We start from the raw sequence: 22,638 nt of genomic DNA, 5'->3' as shown, positions 1-22,638 counted from the left end.
TAATCAACTAAACCATGGCACTAAGCACCCCATCCAGTCTCTTCCTAAACACCTCCAGGGATGGTGACTCCACCACCTCCCTGGGCAGCACATTCCAATGGGCAATTACTCTCCCTATGAAGGATTTCTTCCTAACATGTAGCCTAAACCTCCCCTGGTGCAGCTTGAGACTGTGTCCTCTTGTTCTGGTGCTGGTTGCCTGGGAGAAGAGACCAACCCCCACCTGGCTGCAACCTTGAACGCCCTGGCATAGTGGAAGTGATCACCAACTGGCCAGAGGATGCTGACTTTGGAATGCCACCAGAGCAGACAGTGACCTGTGCTGAGGAGGGTCCCCTGAGTCTTGAGATCGGGGGGACAACACCATGGGGAGGGGGGCACACCATGTGGCTTAGTTGGTAGAGCATAAGACTCTTAATGGCAAGATTGCAGGTTCAAGCCTGCAGCAGGCAGCAGTGTCTTCCTTTTATACCCTAGCTGGGCAGGGAGGGGGAGTGGAACAGACTCAGTTTCCCAGGGAGAAAACACCCTGCAGGGAGGGCAAAGCACCCACAAGCCCTCCACCCTGTTTTTTTTGTCAGGATGGGTGTCAACCCACCACACACATTTTACTCCCTAACATACACATTCCTACACATTTCTTTTATACAGCCTATCAACAGGCTATCTTAATTGTTGGGGTTTTTTTTGTTTGGTTTTATTTTCTCCAAAGCTTTTTAGCTAATTTATTTTAGAAAGATGTGGCAGTTTTAGGCTATGCCTTTAAAAGTTAGCTGCAGATTTCGAGCAGAAAAGTAAAGAGAAATATCAAATAATTCACTATTGGGTGTACAAAGGAAAACAAAAGATTATTCTGAATGAATTTCACTGGACAGAATATCTGGTATAGAAGCAAGTGTTTTATAAACATCCCACACATTTTGCTTCCATCCCCATTCCTTTCTTTTCTCCTGTGGTTCTAGTTGCTTTGGCTGTTCTGGTGGGGAGATCATAGTATCAGTCAGGGTTGGAAGGGACCACAAGGATCATCTAGTTCCAACCCCCCTGCCATGGGCAGGGACACCCCACCCTAGATCAGGCTGGCCAGAGCCTCATCCAGCCTGGGCTTAAACACCTCCAGGGATGGGGCCTCAACCACCTCCCTGGACAACCCATTCCAGGGCTTCACCACTCTCATGGTGAAGAATTTCCTCCTCACTTCCAGCCTGAATCTCCCCACCTCCAGCTTCATTCCATTCCCCCTAGTCCTATCACTACCTGATATCCTGAGAAGTCCCTCCCCAGCCTTCTTGTAGCCCCCTTCAGATATTGGAAGGCCACAATAAGGTCACCTTGGAGCCTTTTTTTTCCCCAGACTGAACACCCCCAACTCCTTCAGTCTGTAACTCTTTCAGTCTGATAACGCTGGCCTTGCAGATAAGAACACCAACACTGCTTTTCTTCCAGCTTCTCTCTCTCTCTTTTGGTACAAGGGGGTGTGGGAGGTTTGGGGAGGGCAGGCAGTGGAGCAGCCTCCCTGGTTGTTTTGACCAGGGTGGGGTTTCCATGCTGTTTTCTGATTGTAAATACCTGTATAATACTGTCAATCCTTTATATTTTGCACATGTTCATTGCATTCCATTGTGGAGTGCAGTTTTTGCTTTGAAAATACAGCTTCCATTTGCTTCCCACTGGGACTGGTCGTGCTTAGTTAATGTGAATGGGAAACTCCAACCCACCACCAAAGAGAGCCAGAAGTGTGTGCTATGAATTCCTGCCAGGCAAGCCAGATATTTGTGTTTGAATCCAGATGAAACCTACAGTACTTAACTCAATTTACTAGGCACAAGTACATGAAATCCAATATTGATAATAATTTATGAAGATAAGAACAGCGATTCCTATAACATTGCAAACAGTTTATCATAACATAATTAGTTACACTACTAACACTGCTGAGTCACAGCCTTGCTAATTATGATATTATAAATATTAATGATATCAAGCCTTTGTATTTGATTGCCCCTAGTAGGTTCATTTATCACAGCATTTGCCTTTACCTGTCTCGCATTAGGTTTCTTCCTTTCCCCTGGAATCTTCATCCCTGGACAAACAGCCATCCTGAGCTCATGTTTAAAATCTATCACTAGCTTGTCAGTGATCCAGTCTGGTTAACTGTCTATGTTATTGCTTAGTAGCAATGATCCCATGATATAATTCAGTGCTAAGGGCAATCAGGCACACAATCAGTTGTATTCTGTGTGCCTTATTAGTTTTAAATGACACAGAATCACAGAAACACTCAGGTTGGAAAAGACCCTCAGGATCACCAAGTCCAGCCCAGAACCCTGCTCTACAAGGGTCACCCCTAAACCATAGCCCCAAGTACCACATCCAAACTACCTTTAAACACATCCAGGCTTGGGGACTCCACCACCTCCCTGGGCACCACATTCCAATGCCTTGGAACTCTTGCTGGGAAAAAATTCTTCCTATTGTCCAGTCTAAACCTACCCTGCTGCAGCTTGAGGCTGTTCCCTCTTGTTCTAGCACTAATTATCTGTGTGCTGGGTTACACCCATCCTTGATGGGAGCTGAAAGAGCCCAGCCCCCAGGTGGATAAAAAAAAGCTTGATCCAGGTGGGCAGAGAGAGGTTTGGTTTTCCCCTTCCCAGGAGGTGGGGTCTCCTGGGTCAAAGGTGGTCCACTCCCCCTTTCTGTCCAGCAAGCCTATAAGAATGGCAGACATCTTTTATTGCTCTCTCTTTGCTTGCCTTGCCTGCTCAAGAGAAATCATCATGTGCTGCTTCTTGCACTGACTGCATGGTTGGGGTCTGTTCTCCAAGCTGCATCCATGCTTTCTAAAGAACTGAATCCACTTACACCCAGGGAAATACAAGGCCATCCAGGCTTGCTTTTGTGTATTTTCCTATTTATCCTTATCCCTCACCCTTGTGAACCCTCCCTGTTGTTGCTATCTATATATATTGTTAAAAAAAATACCTTTTCTACTTCCAAACCAATTCCAGACTATTTCTTTCGTGACTTTACCTTCCCTTTCCCCTACCTTTTTTGTTTTACCTTAGCAGAAAAAAAAGGGGGGAAGGGGAGGGATGAATCTCTATCTGTCACCACTTGGGCTTCTAGACTCCTGGTAAAGTTCAAACCAGCACAACCTGTGAGAAGAGATCAGCACCAACCTCTCCACAATCTCCTTTCAGGTAGCTGTAGAGTGTCACAAGGTCTCCCCTCAGCCTCCTGTTTGAAACCAAGCAGCCCCAGCTCCTTCAGTTGCTCTTCACAAGACTCCAGGCCCTTCCCCAGCTTCATTGCCCTCTTCTGCATTCACTCCAGCACCTCCATCTCTCTTCTACTGAGGTGCCCCAAAAACTGAACACAGCACTTGCGGTGTGGCCAAAGCTCTGTCTGTCGGAGCCAGGCAGACGCAGCTACGCAGGGCTTTGTTTTTCACTCTTTTTCATGTGACCTGTTTCAGGGTAAGACTCTTCTGAATTACAAAATGCTTCCTTAAGGCATCATTACTGGTGCAGTGACAAGCAGAAGAGACTAAGAAGTACAATTATCACAGTATCACAGTATAACCAAGGTTGGAAGAGACCCCAAGGATCATCAAGTCCAACCTGTCCCAACAGACCTCACAACTAGACCATGGCACCAAGTGCCACGTCCGATCTCCCCTTGAACACCTCCAGGGACAGTGACTCCACCACCTCCCTGGGCAGCCCATTCCAATGACGAACGACTCACTCAGTGAAGAACTTTTTCCTCACCTCGAGTCTAAACCTCACCTGGCACAGCTTGAGACTGTGTCCCCTTGTTCTGGTGCTGGTTGCCTGGGAGAAGAGACCAACCCCTTCCTGGCTACAACCACCTTTCAGGTAGTTGTAGAGGGCAATGAGGTCACCCCTGATCCTTCTCTTCTCCAGGCTAAACAATCCCAGCTCCCTCAGCCTCTCCTCATAGGGCTTGTGCTCAAGGCCTCTCCCCAGCCTTGTTGCCCTTCTCTGGACACGTTCAAGTGTCTCACTGTCCTTCTTAAACTGAGGGGCCCAGAGCTGGACACAGGACTCAAGGTGCGGCCTAACCAATGCCAAGTACAGGGGCAGAATGACCTCCCTGCTCCTGCTGGCCACACTATTCCTAATGCAGGCCAGGATGCCATTGGCCCTCTTGGCCACCTGGGCACACTGCTGGCTCATGTTTAGGTGGGTGTCAATCATCACCCCCAAGTCCCTCTCTGTTTGGCAGCTCTCCAGCCACTCTGACCCCAGCCTGTAGCTCTTCATGGGGTTGCCGTGGCCAAAGTGCAGCACCTGGCACTTGGACTTGTTGAATGCCATGCCATTGGACTCTGCCCATCTGTCCAGTTGGTCGAGGTCCCTCTGCAGAGCCTTTCTACCCTCTAACTGACTAACATCTGTTCCCAACTTGGTGTCATCTGCAAACTTGCTGATGACTGACTCAACCCCCTCATCCATATCATCAATGAAGATGTTAAAGAGGATGGGGCCGAGCACTGATCCCTGGGGGACGCCACTGGTGACTGGCCGCCAGCCGGATGTGGCACCATTCACCACCACTCTCTGGGCTCAGCCCTCCAGCCAGTTCCTAACCCAGCACAGAGTGTTGCGGTCCAAACCACGAGCTGACAGCTTAGCTTGGTTGGTTGGGTTTGCATTCGGAAGGACCTGAGCGAGCAGCCGAGGCTGCTCGCCTGCCGGCGGCTGGCTGGCTGGTCGGTAAAAAAGCAAAGCAACACAGCTGTAAAGATTTACAGCAGATTTCTCCTCCAGGAGCTGGAAAATGCCATGCATGTTTCTACAGGTGTTAAAGGAAGGCGGTTTAGGTATAACCCTTTGAGCCTGGCTTAACTGCTTAACATAAGCAGATGAAAATGAAACTGCTTAGATCTTGTTTTATTTTTAAGCAGTGTATTATCCAGAGCTTTAGGAACAGGATTGTCTTTTCTCCTGGAACGCAATGTTGTAATTTTCAGAGCTCCACAGAGAACAACAACAATATAGGAGACTCTAATCTCATGCTAAATCCAGCTCCAGTCGTCGGCAACGGCAAGCGGAGATTTGGAGGCGTTTGACACTCCAAATCCTATCCTTTTGTAATTCTTTCCTTTCGACAACAGTTTCAACGTTGCTATATCAGATTTTTGGAAGGATAATCAATAGGCATGTTGTATAACTGAAATCAGTCTTCAAAGTGATCCCCTCGAGGAACCAGAAACAAAAGCTCAGCCTCCCTGCTGGGCAGGTATTTTGCTTAGAGCAGTAGGCAGTGGAGCATCAGTAGGAGGCCAGTTAGAACTCCCTGCTTCTCAGCATGGATCTGCTGGTGACCTGGTGGGAGGGGTCTGCAGCCCTTATGGGTCTGCAACTCACACACACAGAATCACCAAAGGTTGGAAGAGACCTCAAAGATCATCAAGTCCAACCTGTCTCCACAGACCTCATGACTAAACCATGGCACCAAGTGCCACATCCAATCCCCTCTTGAACACCTCCAGGGACGGTGACTCCACCACCTCCCTGGGCAGCACATTCCAATGGCTAACAACTCTCTCTGGGAAGAACTTTTTCCTCACCTCCAGCCTAAACTTCCCCTGGTGCAGCTTGAGACTGTGTCCTCTTGTTCTGGTGCTGGTTGCCTGAGAGAAGAGACCAACTCCCTCCTGTCTACAACCTCCCTTCAGGTAGTTGTAGACAGCAATAAGGTCTCCCCTGAGCCTCCACTTCTCCAGGCTAAATAATCCCAGCTCCCTCAGCCTCTCTTCATAGGGCTGTGCTCAAGGCCTCTCCCCAGCCTTGTTGCTCTTCTCTGGACACATTCAAGTGTCTCAATGTCTTTCTTAAATTGAGGGCCCCAAACTGGACGCAGGACTCAAGGAGGGAACTACTAGGGCAGAGGAAAGACAGTCCAGAGGTTAGGATTTCAGAGGGACCAGCGTTTGTGTCCATATTCCACCACAGCCTTTCTAGGTTTAAACAATCTTGTGGAATTTATTACATTATTCATAATCACTGCTATTCACCTGAAGCTTCTCTGCCTTGCAGAGGGTCTGGGACTCCGCAGCCACGAATCACAGAATCATAGAATTATTAGGGCTGGAAGGGACCTCAAGGATCATTCAGATCATCTAGGGAAGAATCACCTCCCTCGACCTGCTGGCACACTTCTCTTGCTGCAGCCCAGGCTCTGGCTGGCTCCCTGGGCTGCAAGTGCACACTGCTGGCTCATGTTGAGCTTCTCATCCCCCAGCACCCCCAAGGCCTTTTCTTCAGGGCTGCTCTCAAGCCAGTCCCTGCCCAGCCTATATCGGTGCTTCAGAATGACCCGATCCAGATGCAGGACCTTGCACTTGGTCTTCTTGAAGCTCATGAGGTTGGTTTGGGCCCAGCTCTGCAGCCTGCCCAGGTCCCTCTGGATGGATCCCTTCCCTCCAGCATGTCTGCTGCACCACACAGCTTGGTGTCATCATCAAACTTGCTGGGGGTGCCTCAATGCCACTGTCCATGTTGCCAACAAAGATGTTAAACAAGACCATGAGAAAGACCATGAGAAGCTCAGGGAGGATGAACAAAGAGACATTCCTAACTGACCTACTGTTGCAACTAATAGGTGGGCTTTTTCAAGCTATCTCAGCTAGTCAGGTCAAGTACCAGGGGGTTTCCAAGTGTCCTGAATGTTGCACCCTGGAACACACAGGAGCTTCTGGCACAGCATCAGTATCACTATGTATCAAGCTGACTTCCATCAAAATGAGGAGCTCCAGAATGCATTTTATGCATTTGTAACTTTACAGCCTACACTTTTATCAAGACACCATGCTGTGCATCAAGTGGAAAGGTCATATTTACAGTGAACTCATTATCCCCTAGCAAGGCATTTCTCGTTTTCCTTCTTAAACTGCCTTCAGATATTTATCAATTCCCAGGAGGGAAAAAGACTTAGTGACTGACTGTGACAGGAGCATTGGTTAGCCAAAGTAAGGAGTAGAAAATGCATACAATGATTATGGAATGGCATTCAAAGGCAAGACACAATGCTTTCAATGAAAGAACATACCTTGCCTATCAGATCAGCAATCCTAGGCACTGGTTTTCCTTTCTGATGGCGCATGGTGGCAGGACTCTGTCCGTTCCAGTCCTCAAGTTCCTCAATGCTTTTCAGGTAAAGAAGAGCTTGCAGTCCCGTGCAGTAGTCATCAATGACAGTGAAATCTTGATTCTGGATTGCACTGCACACCTACAAAATGCAAGTTGTATCAGCAACATCCTGGCAGAGGAGCACATGAAATTAGCAAGTTCTTTAGGCATACTGATTATCAGATGACCTTTTCTGCCACTTCATGGGGAAAGAACTACATGAACTCAGGATACTAATTGGCTGCTTAATCCTATGTCATGATACTACCACTGCAGTTCAGGGGAAAAAAGGATGCAGTAACACTACTTGTGCCTGGGTTTCCTAATGGCAGCCTTCAGACCAAACCTGAAGGCTGTCTATAAGGAAGCCTACCCAAAAGGAAGCCTGCAGGCTCAGCCCCGCAGGTGCCTTCCATGGCACTGATGCTGAGATTATCAAGCACACTGCTAAACCATCAGCGATGCTCACACCTTTGCCTGCAGAAAAACAGTGGTATCCCCCCTGGTCTGCTCTGCTCAGGAAGCACAGACATACCCAGCTAGGTCCCAGTCAAGTACATCACGGAAGCACAGACTAGCTGAGGTTGCAAAGTGTCTCTGGAGATTGTCTCCTCCAACCTCCCAGGTCAGAAAAGGGCTGACTAGAGGAGGCCACCCAGGATCAGATCTAGTTGCGGTCTGAAAATCCCCAGAGACACTGGCTACACAAAATCGTCCAATGGTCAAAGCCTCTTGCATCTGTACCTTAAACAGAATTTCTTGTGTTCCAGTCTGTGTCCATTGCTTCTTGTCCTTCATCTGTACACCCTTGAGGAGAAGCTGGCTCCAACAAAGGCATCTCAGCCATAAGCACCCATTAAGCTTGGTGCCCTGGTTTAACTGATTAGATGGTGTTGACTGATAGGTTGGATTCAATGATCTCACAGGTCTTTTCCAACCCGGTTAATTCTATTCTATTCTATTCTATTCTATTCTATTCTATTCTATTCTATTCTATTCTATTCTATTCTATTCTATTCTATTCTATTCTATTCCATTCCATTCCATTCCATTCCGGTGAGAGGCCTTGAGCACAAGCCGTATGAGGAGAGGCTGAAGGAGCTGGGATTGTTTAGCCTGGAGAAGAGGAAGCTCAGAGGAGACCTCATTGCTCCCTACAACTACCTGAAGGGAGGTTGTAGCCAGGTGGGGGGTTGGTCTCTTCTCTCAGGCAACCAGCACCAGAACAAGAGGACACAGTCTCAAGCTGTGCCAGGGGAAGTTTAGGCTGGAGGTGAGGAGAAAGTTCTTCCCAGAGAGAGTCGTTAGCCATTGGAATGTGCTGCCCAGGGAGGTGGTGGAGTCACCGTCCCTGGAGGTGTTCAAGAGGGGATTGGCTGTGGCACTTGGTGCCATGGTTTAGTCATGAGGTCTTGGGTGACAGGTTGGACTTGATGATTTTTGAGGTCTCTTCCAGCCTTGGTGATTCTGTGATTCTGTGGCTAAGTACTAACAAGCTGCTCTCAGCTCTTTTCTCTCCTTTCCCCCTTGTACATGGTGGGGGGAATGGAGTAGAGATGGGGAAGCTATTGGTAGCCCCCTTGGTTTTGTCCAGGGAGGTTCTTGTGTTGTTTACAAATTGTAAATACCTGTAAATATTGCCTATTTTGTCCATACTCATCGTGTTCCATATTTCTAGGTTTTAGTCTGCTTCTGAATAAAGCTTCATTTGCTTCCATCTGAGCTGATCTGGCAGTCTTTATTTTGGGGGTAATTTTTCAACCCACCACAGGTGCATTCTCTCTGGAGAAACAGTGTGGCCATTAATTAGGTCTGTTAGGCCTTCCACTTGCTTCCACACTTTTTAATCTTTTTTTTTGTTTTCCCTGAGCAATTATAGAGAACATTATAATTCCTGTACAAGTTACTCAACTGCAAAACAATTGGTACTTAATTAAACCATTTTATTTTATTTTACTTTACTTTCTTTGATTTTATTTATTGCTTTTCATCTTATTTTGGTTTTTTATTTATATTTTTTATTATTATTTTTTCTTCTATTTATTTTGTTTTATTTTAGCTTTTCTTTATTTTATTTTATTTTATTTTATCTTATTTTTCTTTATTCTTTATTTTATTTTACTGTATTTAATTTTAGTTTATGTGTTATTTTATTTTTCTTTATTTTATATTCTTTTGTTTTTCTTTCTTTTCCTTTCCTCTCTTATTTTCTTTTATTTTTAATTTAATTTTATTTCATTTTAATTTATTTTTTCTTATTTTTATTTTTATTTTATTTTATTTATTGCACTTTATTTAATTTTATTTTTTATTTTATTTTATTTCTTTATTATATATTATTTTGGTTTTCTCTTTTATTTTATTTTCTTTTTTCTTTATTTTATTTTTAATTTAATTTAATTTTTTCTTTATTTTATTTTTTTTTCTTTATTTTATTTATTGCATTTCACTTAATTTTTTCTTTTCTTTATTATATATTATTTTGGTGTTCTTTTCTTCCCTTCCCTTCCCTTCCCTTCCCTTCCCTTCCCTTCCCTTCCCTTCCCTTCCCTTCCCTTCCCTTCCCTTCCCTTTCCTTCCCTTTCCTTCCCTTTCCTTTCCTTTCCTTTCCTTTCCTTTCCTTTCCTTTCCTTTCCTTTCCTTTCCTTTCCTTTCCTTTCCTTTTTTCTTTATTTTATTTTTAATTAAAATTTTTCTTTCTTTTATTTTCTTTTTTCTTTATTTTATTTATTTCATTTCCTTTAATTTCTTCCCCCCCCCCTTTATTATATATTATTTTGGTTTTCTTTTATTGCTTTTATACATTTTTCTTTTACTTCATTTATTTATTTATTTTACCAAGGGATTATTAATTATTTTTTTGAATTATTTTTATTTTTTTTGTAGTGCATGGCTAACACTCTGACCAGCTATTCCTGAAATATAATAAAACTGGAAACAAAATAAGCCAACTAAAGGAATAGAGTGAAAATCCATGTCATGTCACTCGAAACTAGTTCAGGCATTGTTGTCAAAATGCCGAAATATTTTGACAGGATGTACACACACGAGGTCCACTGGAGGATACTTGTAATAACCTTATAAATAAAGAGGCTTTGACTGTTTTCCATCTTGTGGTGCAGTGGTTATGAACTGCAATAATGTAAAGCCGTGCAGAAGATGATATCATGCTAAGACCTCACCTTTGAGCCCTCTGAGCCTGTGTGCAGCACATTGTTTTCCTTCCCTGGGAAGCCAAGCAGGTTCCAGAAGGGAAGGCAAAAATGCAGTTTTGAAAGGAAAAGGGAAAATTCTGAACCACAGCAAAATGTGATCTGAAATGGAAAGCCTTGGAAGCACAATCAGCAAGTGGTTTCACACAACCCTCCCCTTCTCTAAAAGCCTTCTGACTGTGGTGCCCAGTGGTGCAGATAATTAAGCAAAGACATGCCTCTCGCTGATTTCACTGGGAGAAAAGGCAGTGGCCTTGCCTGCACCAAGAGACATTCAACCACTGACACTTACAAAAAACAACTGTGGTGGGTTGAAATTCAACCCCCCTCCCCCCCCCCACACACATTAACTTTGCTAGACCAGCTCAGCTGGAAGCAAATGAAGCTGTATTTACAAGAAAAACTACAATCTACAGTGGAATGCAATGAATATGTACAAATATACAGGATTTACCATATTTAAAGATACTGACAATGAATAAACAACACAAGAACCCCCCCTGGTCAAGAGACCAGAGAAGCTGTCTCTCTGTCCCCCAAACCCTGCCCAAACAGGAGAAAGAAGCAGAGAAATTTGCTGTTAGATTTAACAGCCTCGAGGTGAGGAGAAAGTTCTTCACTGAGAGAGCTGTTAGCGATTGGAATGGGCTGCCTGGGGAGGTGGTGGAGTTGCAGTCCCTGGAGGTGTTCAAGAGGGTATTGGATGTGGCACTTGGTGCCATGGTCTAGCAAGCATGAGGTCTTGGGTGACAGGTTGGACTTGATGATCCTTGAGGTCTTTTCCAACCTTGTTGATTCTATGATTGTAACCAAAACAATGAAGCCAAGGTCAAGCAGAAGGAAGTTAGTATCTCTCCAGAGCAACAATGCAAGAAGGGAAGAAATGAGAAGAAGGAATTCTTCTGGTACAAGCAGGCTTATGGTAGATCCCCCTCCAATGGGATGCTTGGAATTACCTTTATTTTCCTTTGCGCACCCAGTAGTGATTTATTTACATTTTGTTACTTTTCTGCTCAAGAGCTGTGAAAAAATTTTAAAGGCATAGCCTAAAACTACCACACCAACAGAATGAGATTTGCCATGCCTTTGGTAAATCCCCCAAAGCATTCTGAGCTTCAGCATTCCTCCTGTTGCGCAGGTCAGACGGGGAGGTGGTAGTTTAGGCTTACGTGATCAATAGAGAAGCCAAAAGAAAAGGTCACCCTGACCCATCAGCCATGACAATTTCTGTGCCACAGAGAGAGGTTTTTAGCATCATCCTTGGCTGCCTCTGAGTCACCAGTTGGAATGACACTGTGCCCTCCTTTCAGCACAAGAGAAGTGGCAGGGCAGCAGACCAGGTGAGACTCAAACCCACGCAGCCGTGACAATGGCAGAAGAACGGAGCCACGCTGTCTCCACATATCATTAACGCCTCCCCTTCTGCTGCCTGCTTCCCCTCCCTTGCAAAGAGAAATACTGAGCCCCTCTTCCATTGTGTCTTATTTTACAGGTGTGAAGAGCAGGCTGGGCAGTCCCGCTATGTCCATATTTAAAATGGAACTACCTTTTGGTCCCTACCACCTCTCATTTAAAGTCACAGAATCACAGAATGGTCTGGGTTGGAAGGGACCTCCAAAGATCATCCAGTCCACCCCCCCTGCAGTCAGCAGAGACATCCCCAACTAGATAAGGTTGCCCAGAACCCTGTCCAGCTTCACCCTGAATATCTCCAGGGAAAGGGCCCCAGCCACCTCCCTGGGCAACCTGTTCCAGTGTTCCACCACTTTCAGGGTGAAGAACCTATTCCTACCATCCAGTCGAAATCTGCTCTGCTCTAGTTTGAAGCCATTGTCCCTGGTCCTGTCACTGCAGACCTTTGCAAACAGTCTCTCTGCAGTCCTCTTATAGCCTCCTTCAGGTACTGGAAGGTTGCTTCCCCTTCTCCAGGCTGAACATCCCCAGTTCCCTTAGCCTGTCCTCATAGTAGTGTTGCTCCAACCCCCTGATCATTCCCATGGCCCTCCTCTGGACCTGCCCCATCAAGTCCATGCCCTTCCTGTATTGAGGGCTCCAAAGCTGGCTGCAGTATTGCAGGAGAGGTCTCACCAGAGCAGAGTGAAGTGGCAGAATCACCTCTCTCCATCTGCTGACCAAACTGCTTTGCATGCATCCCAGTCTTACTAAACTACCTCAAGAGGAGATAAAGGTGAGCAGAGTGGTGCTGTAATGGCTGTTGTCTGTGCCTTGCACACTGTCTGCAGCAGCACCATGAAACTGAACTGCAACTAACCCTGCCTGCTCTGCTCCTCTCCCCAGCATCATGCTCTTACCAAGCAAACATTGTGAAATGTGCTTCCCTTTAAATCAAGAAGCAAAAGCCTGACTCAAAATGCAGCTTCCCAGCTGAGGACATGCACAGGGCCATACGGCGCCAGACGAGCAGCGTGTGGCCCGCAGCCAACAGAAGCTGCTTGTGCACAAGTAAAGGAAGCAGAGCAGGTGTGGGGTAGTTCTCACATGGTTATCAACCTAGATTCTGGAAAGTAGCCCTCCTGTGACTTCATGTGGCAGAGGTGGCACCTGGTTTTAATATCCACTGATCCCACACAAGCCAAGTGAAACTGTTTAATGAGGAAAGTTAACACCCAGCTGTTCACTGACCCAGGCTTTCACCTGAAACATTTAGGTAGAAACCAGCTTTTTCTTCTTTGGAAGATGTGAAACAGGCCCTGGGAGTAACCTGCAGGACAGACTGAGGCCCAGACCACAATGAAGCTGTTGGTTGTCCTGGTGTCTTGCTTGTGTTATCTCCAACTTGGGACTAGAACCTGGGCTAAAGTAGGTCATTTACAATGATATAACCGTGGGTTTCATGCTGCTATTATAGTTAGCTTTGTGAAAGTGCATTTTGTCTCTGCTTGGAAACCAAGTCAAGTTGGAAAAGTTTCTCGGTGTTTTAATGTAGGGTCACTGAGGATCCCCACCTATGGGTACAGTGGTGGCAAAGTGTGTTTTACACATGTTGTTGGCCAGGGAGAGTTTAAATTTCATGATCAGGTTAAATGGGAACTGGAGGAAGCAAAGCTACGTGCATAAGAAAATATTAGTGTTTGTATTCTGCTCAACTCATGTGAGAGTCAAACCCACCAGCCTGGAGGGTGGGAATAAATGTCCAGTGAAAGCAAGAGAGCTCTCTTTATGGTCTCTGATGTTGCCTCTTGGGTATCTCTGAAGCGTTAGAGAAGAGTAGATTTAGATTGGATGTTAGGAGGAAGTTTTTTCCTGTGAGGGTGGTGGAACACAAGAACAGGTCACCCAGGGAGGTAGTTGAGACCCTGACCCTGGAGATATTCCAAGTCAGGCTTGACATGAATAGAATAGAATAGAATAGAATAGAATAGAATAGACCAGGCTGGAAGAGACCTTCAAGATCATTGTTTAGGCAGGATGAAGGATGGCATAGAGGGAGCAGGAGCTACTTTGAGAGGATGAAACAGGGAGATGGTGGGGGAGCAGGAGCTGCTTTGGGAAGATGAAAGGGAAGTTAAGCTGGTTTCATGCTACTACTTGGGGAAACTGTCTATGGATTCAAGCAGTTGCATTAATCTGAGCTGCAGTCTTCATAATCCTTGTTTGATATTGAGAATTTGATGATTAAATTATATGCTGTAAGTGACAGGGTCAAGCTCCTGACAGCCCCCCAGCCTTTGTTTTGCCACAGAAAGATGCCCAAACACCAGGTAGAGCACACCTTGGCACCTGGAGACTAAGGAGAATAGAATAGAATAAACCAGGTTGGAGGAGACCTTCAAGATCATTGTGTCCAACCTATCATCCAACACCACCTAGTCAACTAAACCATGGCACCAAGCACCCTATCAAGTGTCCTCCTGAACGCCTCCAGTGATGGTAACTCCACCACCTCCTTGGGCAGCCCATTCCAATGGGCAATCACTCTCTCTGTGTAGAACTTCCTCCTAACCTCCAGCCTAAACCTCCCCTGGCACAGCTTCAGACTGTGTCCTCTTGTTCTGGTACTGGTTGCCTGGGAGAAGAGACCAACCTCTGCCTGTCTACAACGCCCCTTGATCTAGTGGAGGATGCTCCTGCTCACTGCAGGGAGATTGGACTGGATGACCTTTGGAGGTCCCTTCCCACACAAACGATTCTATAACTCTATAATTCAAGACAAAGGTGTTACATTTTTCCTGCTTAGAAAAGGAACACTTACATTCATAGCTAATATTGCACTAATACACAGGGAGATGATTTTGCAGAAGCTTGGTGTTACTGCATTGCCTGCCTCTGCCTTGGCAGTGTAACTGCTACAATTCCATTTTTAACATCTGACCTGTTGCCCTTTCCCCCGCTCCAGACTCCAGCGATTGCCTCCTAGGTCCCAACAGAGACAAATCGGCCAATGCGCCCTTAGTATTCTGAAATCCAAACCCATTCCGCACAAGCTGCAGCTGCAGGTTACAATTCTAATCTATACAGACATGCCTGCGATGCTAAAAGACACAATGCCTGCTTTGCTGCTGGTAAATCAAACACACACCAAAGGATCTCACTGGGGAATGGGGGGATGCAAAGTGAATCAATGAATCACAGGCTCAGGCGCCGAGTAAAACTGCTCTGCGAAACGCAGCGATGACAGAGGCACGCAAAGGGCCCTGCTGCTGCCTTGCATAAGAAATGACCTGTCTGCTCCATGGCTGAAGAAATGTAACTATTCAGTCTGACTTTGTCAAAGGATCTAGAACCATTACAAATCTTACTTGAGGAACTGGAGTAACGTGTCATCAGGCTACTGCTGGGCAAAAAGAATTGTACAGGCTTGCATGACTGTTACCACTTGGTGCCATGGTCTACTCATGAGGTCTGTTGGGACAGGTTGGACTCAATGATCCCTGGGGTCTCTTCCAACCTTAGTTATACTGTGATACATCACTCTGAAACTTTCAATTTAAATATCTGGAAGAAAAACCTCATTATTGGTGATAGATTACCACCACCACCACCCCAGTCACAAAATGTCATAAACACCTTTGCTTTTAGCAGAAACTGATGCCAATTTCTGGAGTCTTTACTAAGGCAAATCCCCTGCTCCACTTGCTGACAGCTCTGCCTGAGTAAAGCCTTCTAGGTTTTGTCCAGAGGGAAAATTGCCCAGAGGCTGCACTTCAGTTTTGTTTTGCTCTCTACAAAATAGATGTGGTTCCTGTCCAAACCTTGGCATAACCTAGGGGATCGTGTAGAAGAACTGCGCCATCCATGCAGAACCCAGACAAAGTGGCTGAGGCTTTTCTGGCCACATCACTGTAAGAGACTAAATCTTGTCTCTCTTGATGTGAATCAACAAAGATAAAATCACCTTTGCTCCTTGCCCAGACAATAGCTGCCAAGGGAGGGGATGGTGAGCAGCCTCTGCTGGCTAACCCATCAGCTACCCCAGAAAGGGAGGCTGGTGAGGAGGACAAGGGATTCCCCACCTGGACACATATCTAAAAAAAACTGTGGCTAAAAAATTGTGACTAAAAAAACTGTAGAGCAGGGGCATAAAGTGTGCTCTCTCTTTTCTTCTTCTGTTGCTGCTGCTTGCAACTTCTCTCTCTCTCTCACTCTTTCTCTCTCTCCCCCATGGCCTTGCCAGGGGATCCCTGTATTGACTGCTGTGTGAAGTATTGGGAATCATAGAATTGTTAGGGTTGGAAGGGACCTCAAGGATCAGCCAGTTCCAATTCCCCTGCCATGAGCAGGGACACCTCACACTATATCAGGTTGCTCACAGCCACATCCAGCCTGGCCTTCAAAACCTCCAGGGATGAGCCTTCCACCACCTCCCTGGGCAACCTGTGCCAGTGTCTCACCACCCTCACAGTGAAAAATTTCTTCCTAACATCCAATCTGAATCTACCCATTTCTGGTTTTATTCCATTCCCCCCAGTCATATCACTCCCTGACACCCTAAAAAGTCCCTCCCCAGCTTTCTTGTAGCCCCCTGCAGATACTGGAAGGCCACAATTAGGTCACCTCGGAGCCTTCTCTTCTCCAGACTGAACAGCCCCAAATCCCTCAGTCTGTCCTCATAGGAGAGTAGTTCCATCCCTCTGATCATCCTCGTGGCCCTTCTTTGGATACCTTCCAGCACCTCCAGAGCCTTCCTGTAATAGAGGCTCCAGAACTGGACACAGCAAGGAGGGGGTGTCACCAGAGCAGAGTAGAGGGGGAGAATCACCTCCCTCGACCTGCTGGCCACACTTCTCTTGCTGCTGCCCAGGCTTTGGTTGGCTTTCTGGGCTGCAAGTGCACACTGGTGGCTCATGTTGAGCTTTTCATCCACCAGCACCCCCAAGTCACTTTCTTCAGGAGGGAGGGAGTGGGGAAGGAGGTAAATGGTCCCCCTGGAGCGATCCAGGGGTGTCTGAGGAGTTTCTATGTTGTTTATAAATTGTAAGTATCTCTATATTTTACTTCAGCCACAGCAACCCCATGCAGAGCTACAGGCTGGGGTCAGGGTGGCTGGAGAGTGGCCAGGCAGAAAGGGACCTGGGGGTGCTGGTTGACAGTAGGCTGAACATGAGCCAGCACTGTGCCCAGGTGGCAAAGAAGGCATCCTGGCCTGGATCAGGAACAGTGTGGCCAGCAAGAACAGGGAGGTCATTCTGCCCCTGTACTCAGCACTAGTTAGGCCACACCAGTGGGCTCCTCAGTTTAGGAAAGATGTTGACTTGCTGGAATGTGTCCAGAGAAGGGCAACAAAGCTGGGGAGGGGTTTGGAGCACAGCCCTGTGAGGAGAGGCTGAGGGAGCTGGGGTTGCTTAGCCTGGAGAGAAGGAGACTCAGGGGTGACCTTATCACTCTCTACAACTACCTGAAGGGAGGTTGTAGACAGACAGATGATGGTCTCTTCTCCCAGGCAGCCAATACCAGAACAAGAGGACACAGTCTCCGGCTGCGCCAGGGGAGGTTTAGGTTGGCTGTGAGGAAGAAGTTCTATACAGAGAGAGTGATTGCCCATTGGAATGGGCTGCCTGGGGAGGTGGTGGAGTCACCATCATTGGAGGTGTTCAGGAGGAGACTTGATGGGGTGCTTGGTGCCATGGGTTAGTTGATTAGGTGGTGTTGGATTGGTTGATGGGTTGGATGTGATGATCTTGAAGGTCTCTTCCAACCCATTCTATTCTATTCTATTCTATTCTATTCTATTCTATTCTATTCTATTCTATTCTATTCTATTCTACCCCTTTGCCTGCAAACGAACTTGTGGCAGGAGACACTCGCTTGGAGGAAATGTTCATTCAGACTAGGAGTGTCAAATAACTGTCATGTTAATGAAAACAGAAGCTAGAGCAGGGAGGCAGATGTGTGGCAGTGATCCCCAGCCTAGAACTCCCAAGATTGATGGGTGTGTGTTTGTATATGCAAACACAAATCACAGCGCTCCGCTCTTCTGCCGTATTAGCTCCAGTTTGTCGGAGCTGTACCACATCAAAGCAGCAATTTCCCCATATATTGCATTTAGTGCTAATGTAAAGGACTACTAAACAAAAAGCACAAAATAAAACAAACAAACAAAAAAAATCAAAGTGAGAGTTTCTAAGCAGTTTCCTGGCAATGGAGACAGCAGGCACTTTCATCTGTGCTGCAACTCTGGCACTGCATTGATTTAAACTCCTTCTGAGCTCTCAAATGCTTTTATATTCTTAGGTCTCACAGGCTGCTTTCTTTTACCTTTTTTTTTCCCTTTTCTTTTCCCTTCAGATGATAAAATTCTAGCATTTAGAAGAATTCCATCTTGCTCCCCCAGTAGACAGAGACTTATTTCAGCTCTGGTTCTAAACTGCATGGGATCTCTAAATTAAACAGCTTTCAGAATGCCATCCGACCAGGAAATTTGCCTTTGACTCCACAGTTTCTAATATCCTAATACCATAGCAAGGGGATAAACCACTATTACTCCTCTGACATACCTCTGAGAGGTTTTACACTGGACTACCAATTCTGCTGTTCCATTAATTGGGTTACTGACATGCTCAAATGGTAAGCTAAAGATTTACTGTGCTGATCTTATCACAGAATCACAGAATCGCCAAGGTTGGAAGAGACCTCAAAGATCATCAAGTCCAACCTGTCACTACAGACCTCATGACTAAACCATGGCACCAAGTGCAACACAAGCCCTATGAGGAGAGGCTGAGGGAGCTGGGGCTGCTTAGCCTGGAGAGGAGGAGGCTCAGGGGTGACCTTATTGCTCTCTACAACTACCTGAAGGGAGGTTGTAGACAGGCAGAGGTTGGTCTCTTCTCCCAGGCAGCCAGCACCAGAACAAGAGGACACAGTCTCAGGCTGCGCCAGGGGAGGTTTAGGCTGGATGTTAGGAAGAAATTCTTCATAGAGAGAGTGATTGCCCATGGGAATGGGCTGCCTGGGGAGGTGGTGGAGTCACCATCACTGGAGGTGTTCAGGAGGAGACTTGATAGGGTGCTTGGTGCCACGGTTTAGTTGATTGGGTGGGTAGGATTGGTTGATAGGTTGGATGTGATGATCTTGAAGGTCTCTTCCAACCTGGTCTATTCTATTCTATTCTATTCTATTCTATTCTATTCTATTCTATTCTATCCAATCCCCTCTTGAACACCTCCAGAGACGGTGACTCCACCACCTCCCTGGGCAGCACATTCCAATGGCGAATGACTCTCTCAGTGAAGAACTTTCTTATGTTACAATACATTTGAAGTTTTACCTTTGCCTATTGTTTTATGGAAGTTTTGGGTTCTTTCTATTAAACATTCTTCCTCATAAGTACTGAGAACATAAATCCACCTTCTTGTCAGTGAAACATTTATGAATGACTCTCAGGTGGTTTTCAATGGAGCGTTGAGGCTAGACCTACTTTGATTAGGATCCACTGATTAAAGATTCTGGTAGAAAAGGACAACAGTTGTAAGTGAATGCAGGGTGCTTCAGGAAGGATTTTGTTTTATACAATCATAGAATCACAGAATTACAGAATCATAGAATCATAGAAAGGTCCAGGCCAGAAGGGACCTCCAAAGGTCATCCAGTCCAATCCCCCCTGCAGTCAGCAGGGACATGCCCAACTAGATCAGGTTGCCCAGAGCCCTGTCCAGCTTACCCTGAATATCTCCAGGGATGGAGCCTCAACCACCTTCCTGGGCAACCTGTTCCAGTGTTCCACCACTTTCAGGTGGAACCATCCCATCTAAATCTGCTCTGCTCTAGTTTGAAGCCATTGGCCCTGGCGCTGTTGCTGCAGGCCTTTGCAAACAGTCTCTGCAGCCTTCCTGTAGCCCCCCTCAGACACTGGAAGGTTGCTATTAGGTCTCCCTGGAGCCTTCTCCTCTCCAGGCTGAACACCCCCAGCTCCCTCAGCCTGTCCCCCTAGCAAAGCTGCACCAACCCCCTGATCATTCTCACGGCCCTCCTCTAGACCTGCTCCATCAAGTCCATCTCCTTCCTGGTTATGCATTAGGAATCAACAGCTTTAAGCAAATTAATGTTATTGTAGTGGGCAAGCCCACGATTCTCATCTGCATAAAGCATCCACACAAGCTGAAAGCTATCCTCAGCAGTGACTCCACTAGAGGAAGGCGTTTCAGGGCCACACAGTCTGTATGCTGCACAGCTCTCCCCTGTGGCAATGAAACTATGTTTTCTAGACTCCCTGCAATGATGTTGTATGGTAAGTGTTAACTGCTGGACTCTAAGGTGGAACTCCATTCTTGTGGGTGGAAACCCCCACCCCAAGGAAAGCACCAGATTATGTTATTCCCTTGCCTTTCCTGCCCTCTATTTAAGGGGCAGGAATTTCCAGGGAGCTCTCTCCTGCTTTGGCTTTTGCTGGGTGGTGGGGAGCTTCTTGCTGGCTGGGAGCTGGTTTGCCATGTGGTGGGGCCTACTCCACTGCTGATTCTGGTTTTTTATACATTCCTGTACCTATTCCCTTCCCCCATTTCTCTGTATGCCCCTGTTGCCATAGTATGTTTTATTTTTTTGTGTTGAAATTACTTTTTTAACTTCCAATTCAGTTCAAGTCTTTTTGTTTACCCCTTTACCTTCCCCTGCCTTTTCCATATGAGGGAGAAGGGAGGGGGGCAAGGGGAGAGGGGGATAACCTACATTCTGCCCTGTGGGGCTTTGCCCTGGAAGCTGAAACCAGGACAAATGCTTTAGATGTGTCCAAATCTACAAAGCAAAAAGCAGTGGGCTGACACAGCACTCGTACTAATGTGGCAAGAGCTGCAATGGGAGAGCAAGCAGACAAAGAAAATCTCCTTGGAGAGGGCCTGGATTTACAATCTGCAGGATGCAGCATCTATGGAAAGGCTCCTCATGTCTCACTGAACACTGACTTACCAGTCCATTAAATATGTAGTCCCAATTATCCTTTCTATCAGTAATTATTACTTTTGCTAGAGGGTAGTAGGATTAAGAACATTAGGAGAAGTGGATTATCAGATAATGTTGTGCACTCTCTGGGAAAAGAAAAAGGAAAAGAGATTCTTTGTTTTAAAGGACAGATTTGTAGGTAAGAAAAAGCTTCCCAAATATTGATACAGTGAAGATGGAATGATCGGCCTCGTTCACATTAGCTGTTTAAATGACCCTAGAGAGAGAGGTTAGCAGATGGGATGTTACTTAACAAGGCTTCTGATACTGGGTCAAGATGCAAAACTGCTTTGGGTGATGGCTGATGGCCTTTTGGAAACATTAGAATTGAGCTAATACACATCAGCTAATGAACTACTCTTTGTTCCAAAGCCTAGTACAGCGCTCAGAAAGCAGTTTGAAGAACTCACATGTTACATCTACATTGGCTAAAAAAAACAACCCACATAGTATTTTCCTGCTGAGTCCTAGACTTGAAGCCCTAATGAGCTGAGAGCTTACTAGTGACACTTGAGGGGCAAGACACAGAACTCAAATGCAAACGTACTAACAACCCCAGGCTCTGCAGAGGAGGTAACCAGCGACATAGGGCTTAAGAAATCTGTATGAAATAAACAATTAGTGGATGGTCTGATGTCATGTGGGTGTCAGTAATGAAGTATACTTCAAGCTAGTTAAGTTATATCTCCTGTGAGCTTACAGAATCACAGAATCACCAAGGTTAGAAGAGTCCTCAAAGATCATCGAGTCCAACCTGTCACCACAGACCTCATGACTAAACAATGGCACCAAGTGCCACATCCAATCCCCTCTTGGACACCTCCAGGGATGGTGACTCCACCACCTCCCTGGGCAGCACATTCCAATGGCTAACAACTCTCTCTGGGAAGAACTTTCTCCTCACCTCCAGCCTAAACTTCCCCTGGTGCAGACTGGGACTGTGTGCTCTTGTTCTGATGCTGGTTGCCTGGGAGAAGAGACCAACCCCCTCCTGGCTACAACCTCCCTTCAGGTAGTTGTAGAGAGCAATAAGGTCTCCCCTGAGCCTCCTCTTCTCCAGGCTTAACAATCCCAGCTCCCTCAGCCTCTCCTCATAGGGCTGTGCTCAAGGCCCCTCACCAGCCTCATTAATCAGACAAGCTTGAGGTAAAGTCATTCTCATCAGAAGTACATGCTAATGGCAGGAAGTAATAGAGCTCCAAATGGCTTAAAAGGAGAATAAGGTCTCCAGCCCATGCAAGAAACACTTATGGAGTACAAGTTCTATCTCCTGCACAGCTTGCACAGAATAATTCTGACAGGGTGTCGAGCAGAACTGAGCTGACATTTCGGGAGCATTGGGTCAGGGACCACAGGTAAGGAAATAAGAATGCAGTAGGTGGGCAGCAAGAAGAGCCACACAGTTTGTACTGACACCAGAAGCCTCCTGACACAGGCTGTCCCCAGCGCCGAGGTGCCAGTTACTCCCACGGGCAGAGAGACCCAAAAGAACCTGATTCTGGAGGGTGAAAAAGAGACTTTGTTTGCATTTTGCACTCCAGCAACCTTGAGCAGCCATGTGTGGCCAACAATGAAGGAGGATTAAAAAATACAGAATCCATTAGCCACTTATCAGGTGAGGGCACAGCAGAGGATAAGAGCACTGCAAGAGATCCTTTAGGTATGTTATATGACACATTAATTCCTAGCCTACTCAAATGTCTTTTCCCTCCTCCTAAGTTCTTCCCTGCCAATTAATGTGTCTTTGATCTAAAGAGCTAAACTGGGTGTTTAAGAGTGGGAAACTGGTATTTATCAAGGGACCCTGAATGATGCAAATTCTTTATCCTGTGTCTTTGAGAGGGGAACTGTGGAAAAATATCAAGCATTTTCAT

At 46.2% G+C, this 22,638-nt stretch overlaps 1 protein-coding gene across 1 annotated transcript in view; it reads right to left on the bottom strand.

Annotated features, from left to right (window-relative positions):
* DPYD (dihydropyrimidine dehydrogenase) overlaps positions 1 to 22,638 on the bottom strand; it is a 602,387-nt gene that overhangs the window by 74,296 nt on the left and 505,453 nt on the right. Inside the window, exon 20 of the mRNA XM_054165155.1 lies at positions 7,078 to 7,257. Within this exon, the coding sequence (XP_054021130.1) occupies positions 7,078 to 7,257 (180 nt within the window). The remainder of the gene's footprint in view (positions 1 to 7,077; positions 7,258 to 22,638) is intronic.

The sequence above is a fragment of the Dryobates pubescens genome, chromosome 11, assembly GCF_014839835.1.
Source record: "Dryobates pubescens isolate bDryPub1 chromosome 11, bDryPub1.pri, whole genome shotgun sequence".
Classification (NCBI taxonomy): Eukaryota; Metazoa; Chordata; class Aves; order Piciformes; family Picidae; genus Dryobates; species Dryobates pubescens.
This window is presented reverse-complemented; position numbering and strand designations above follow the sequence as displayed.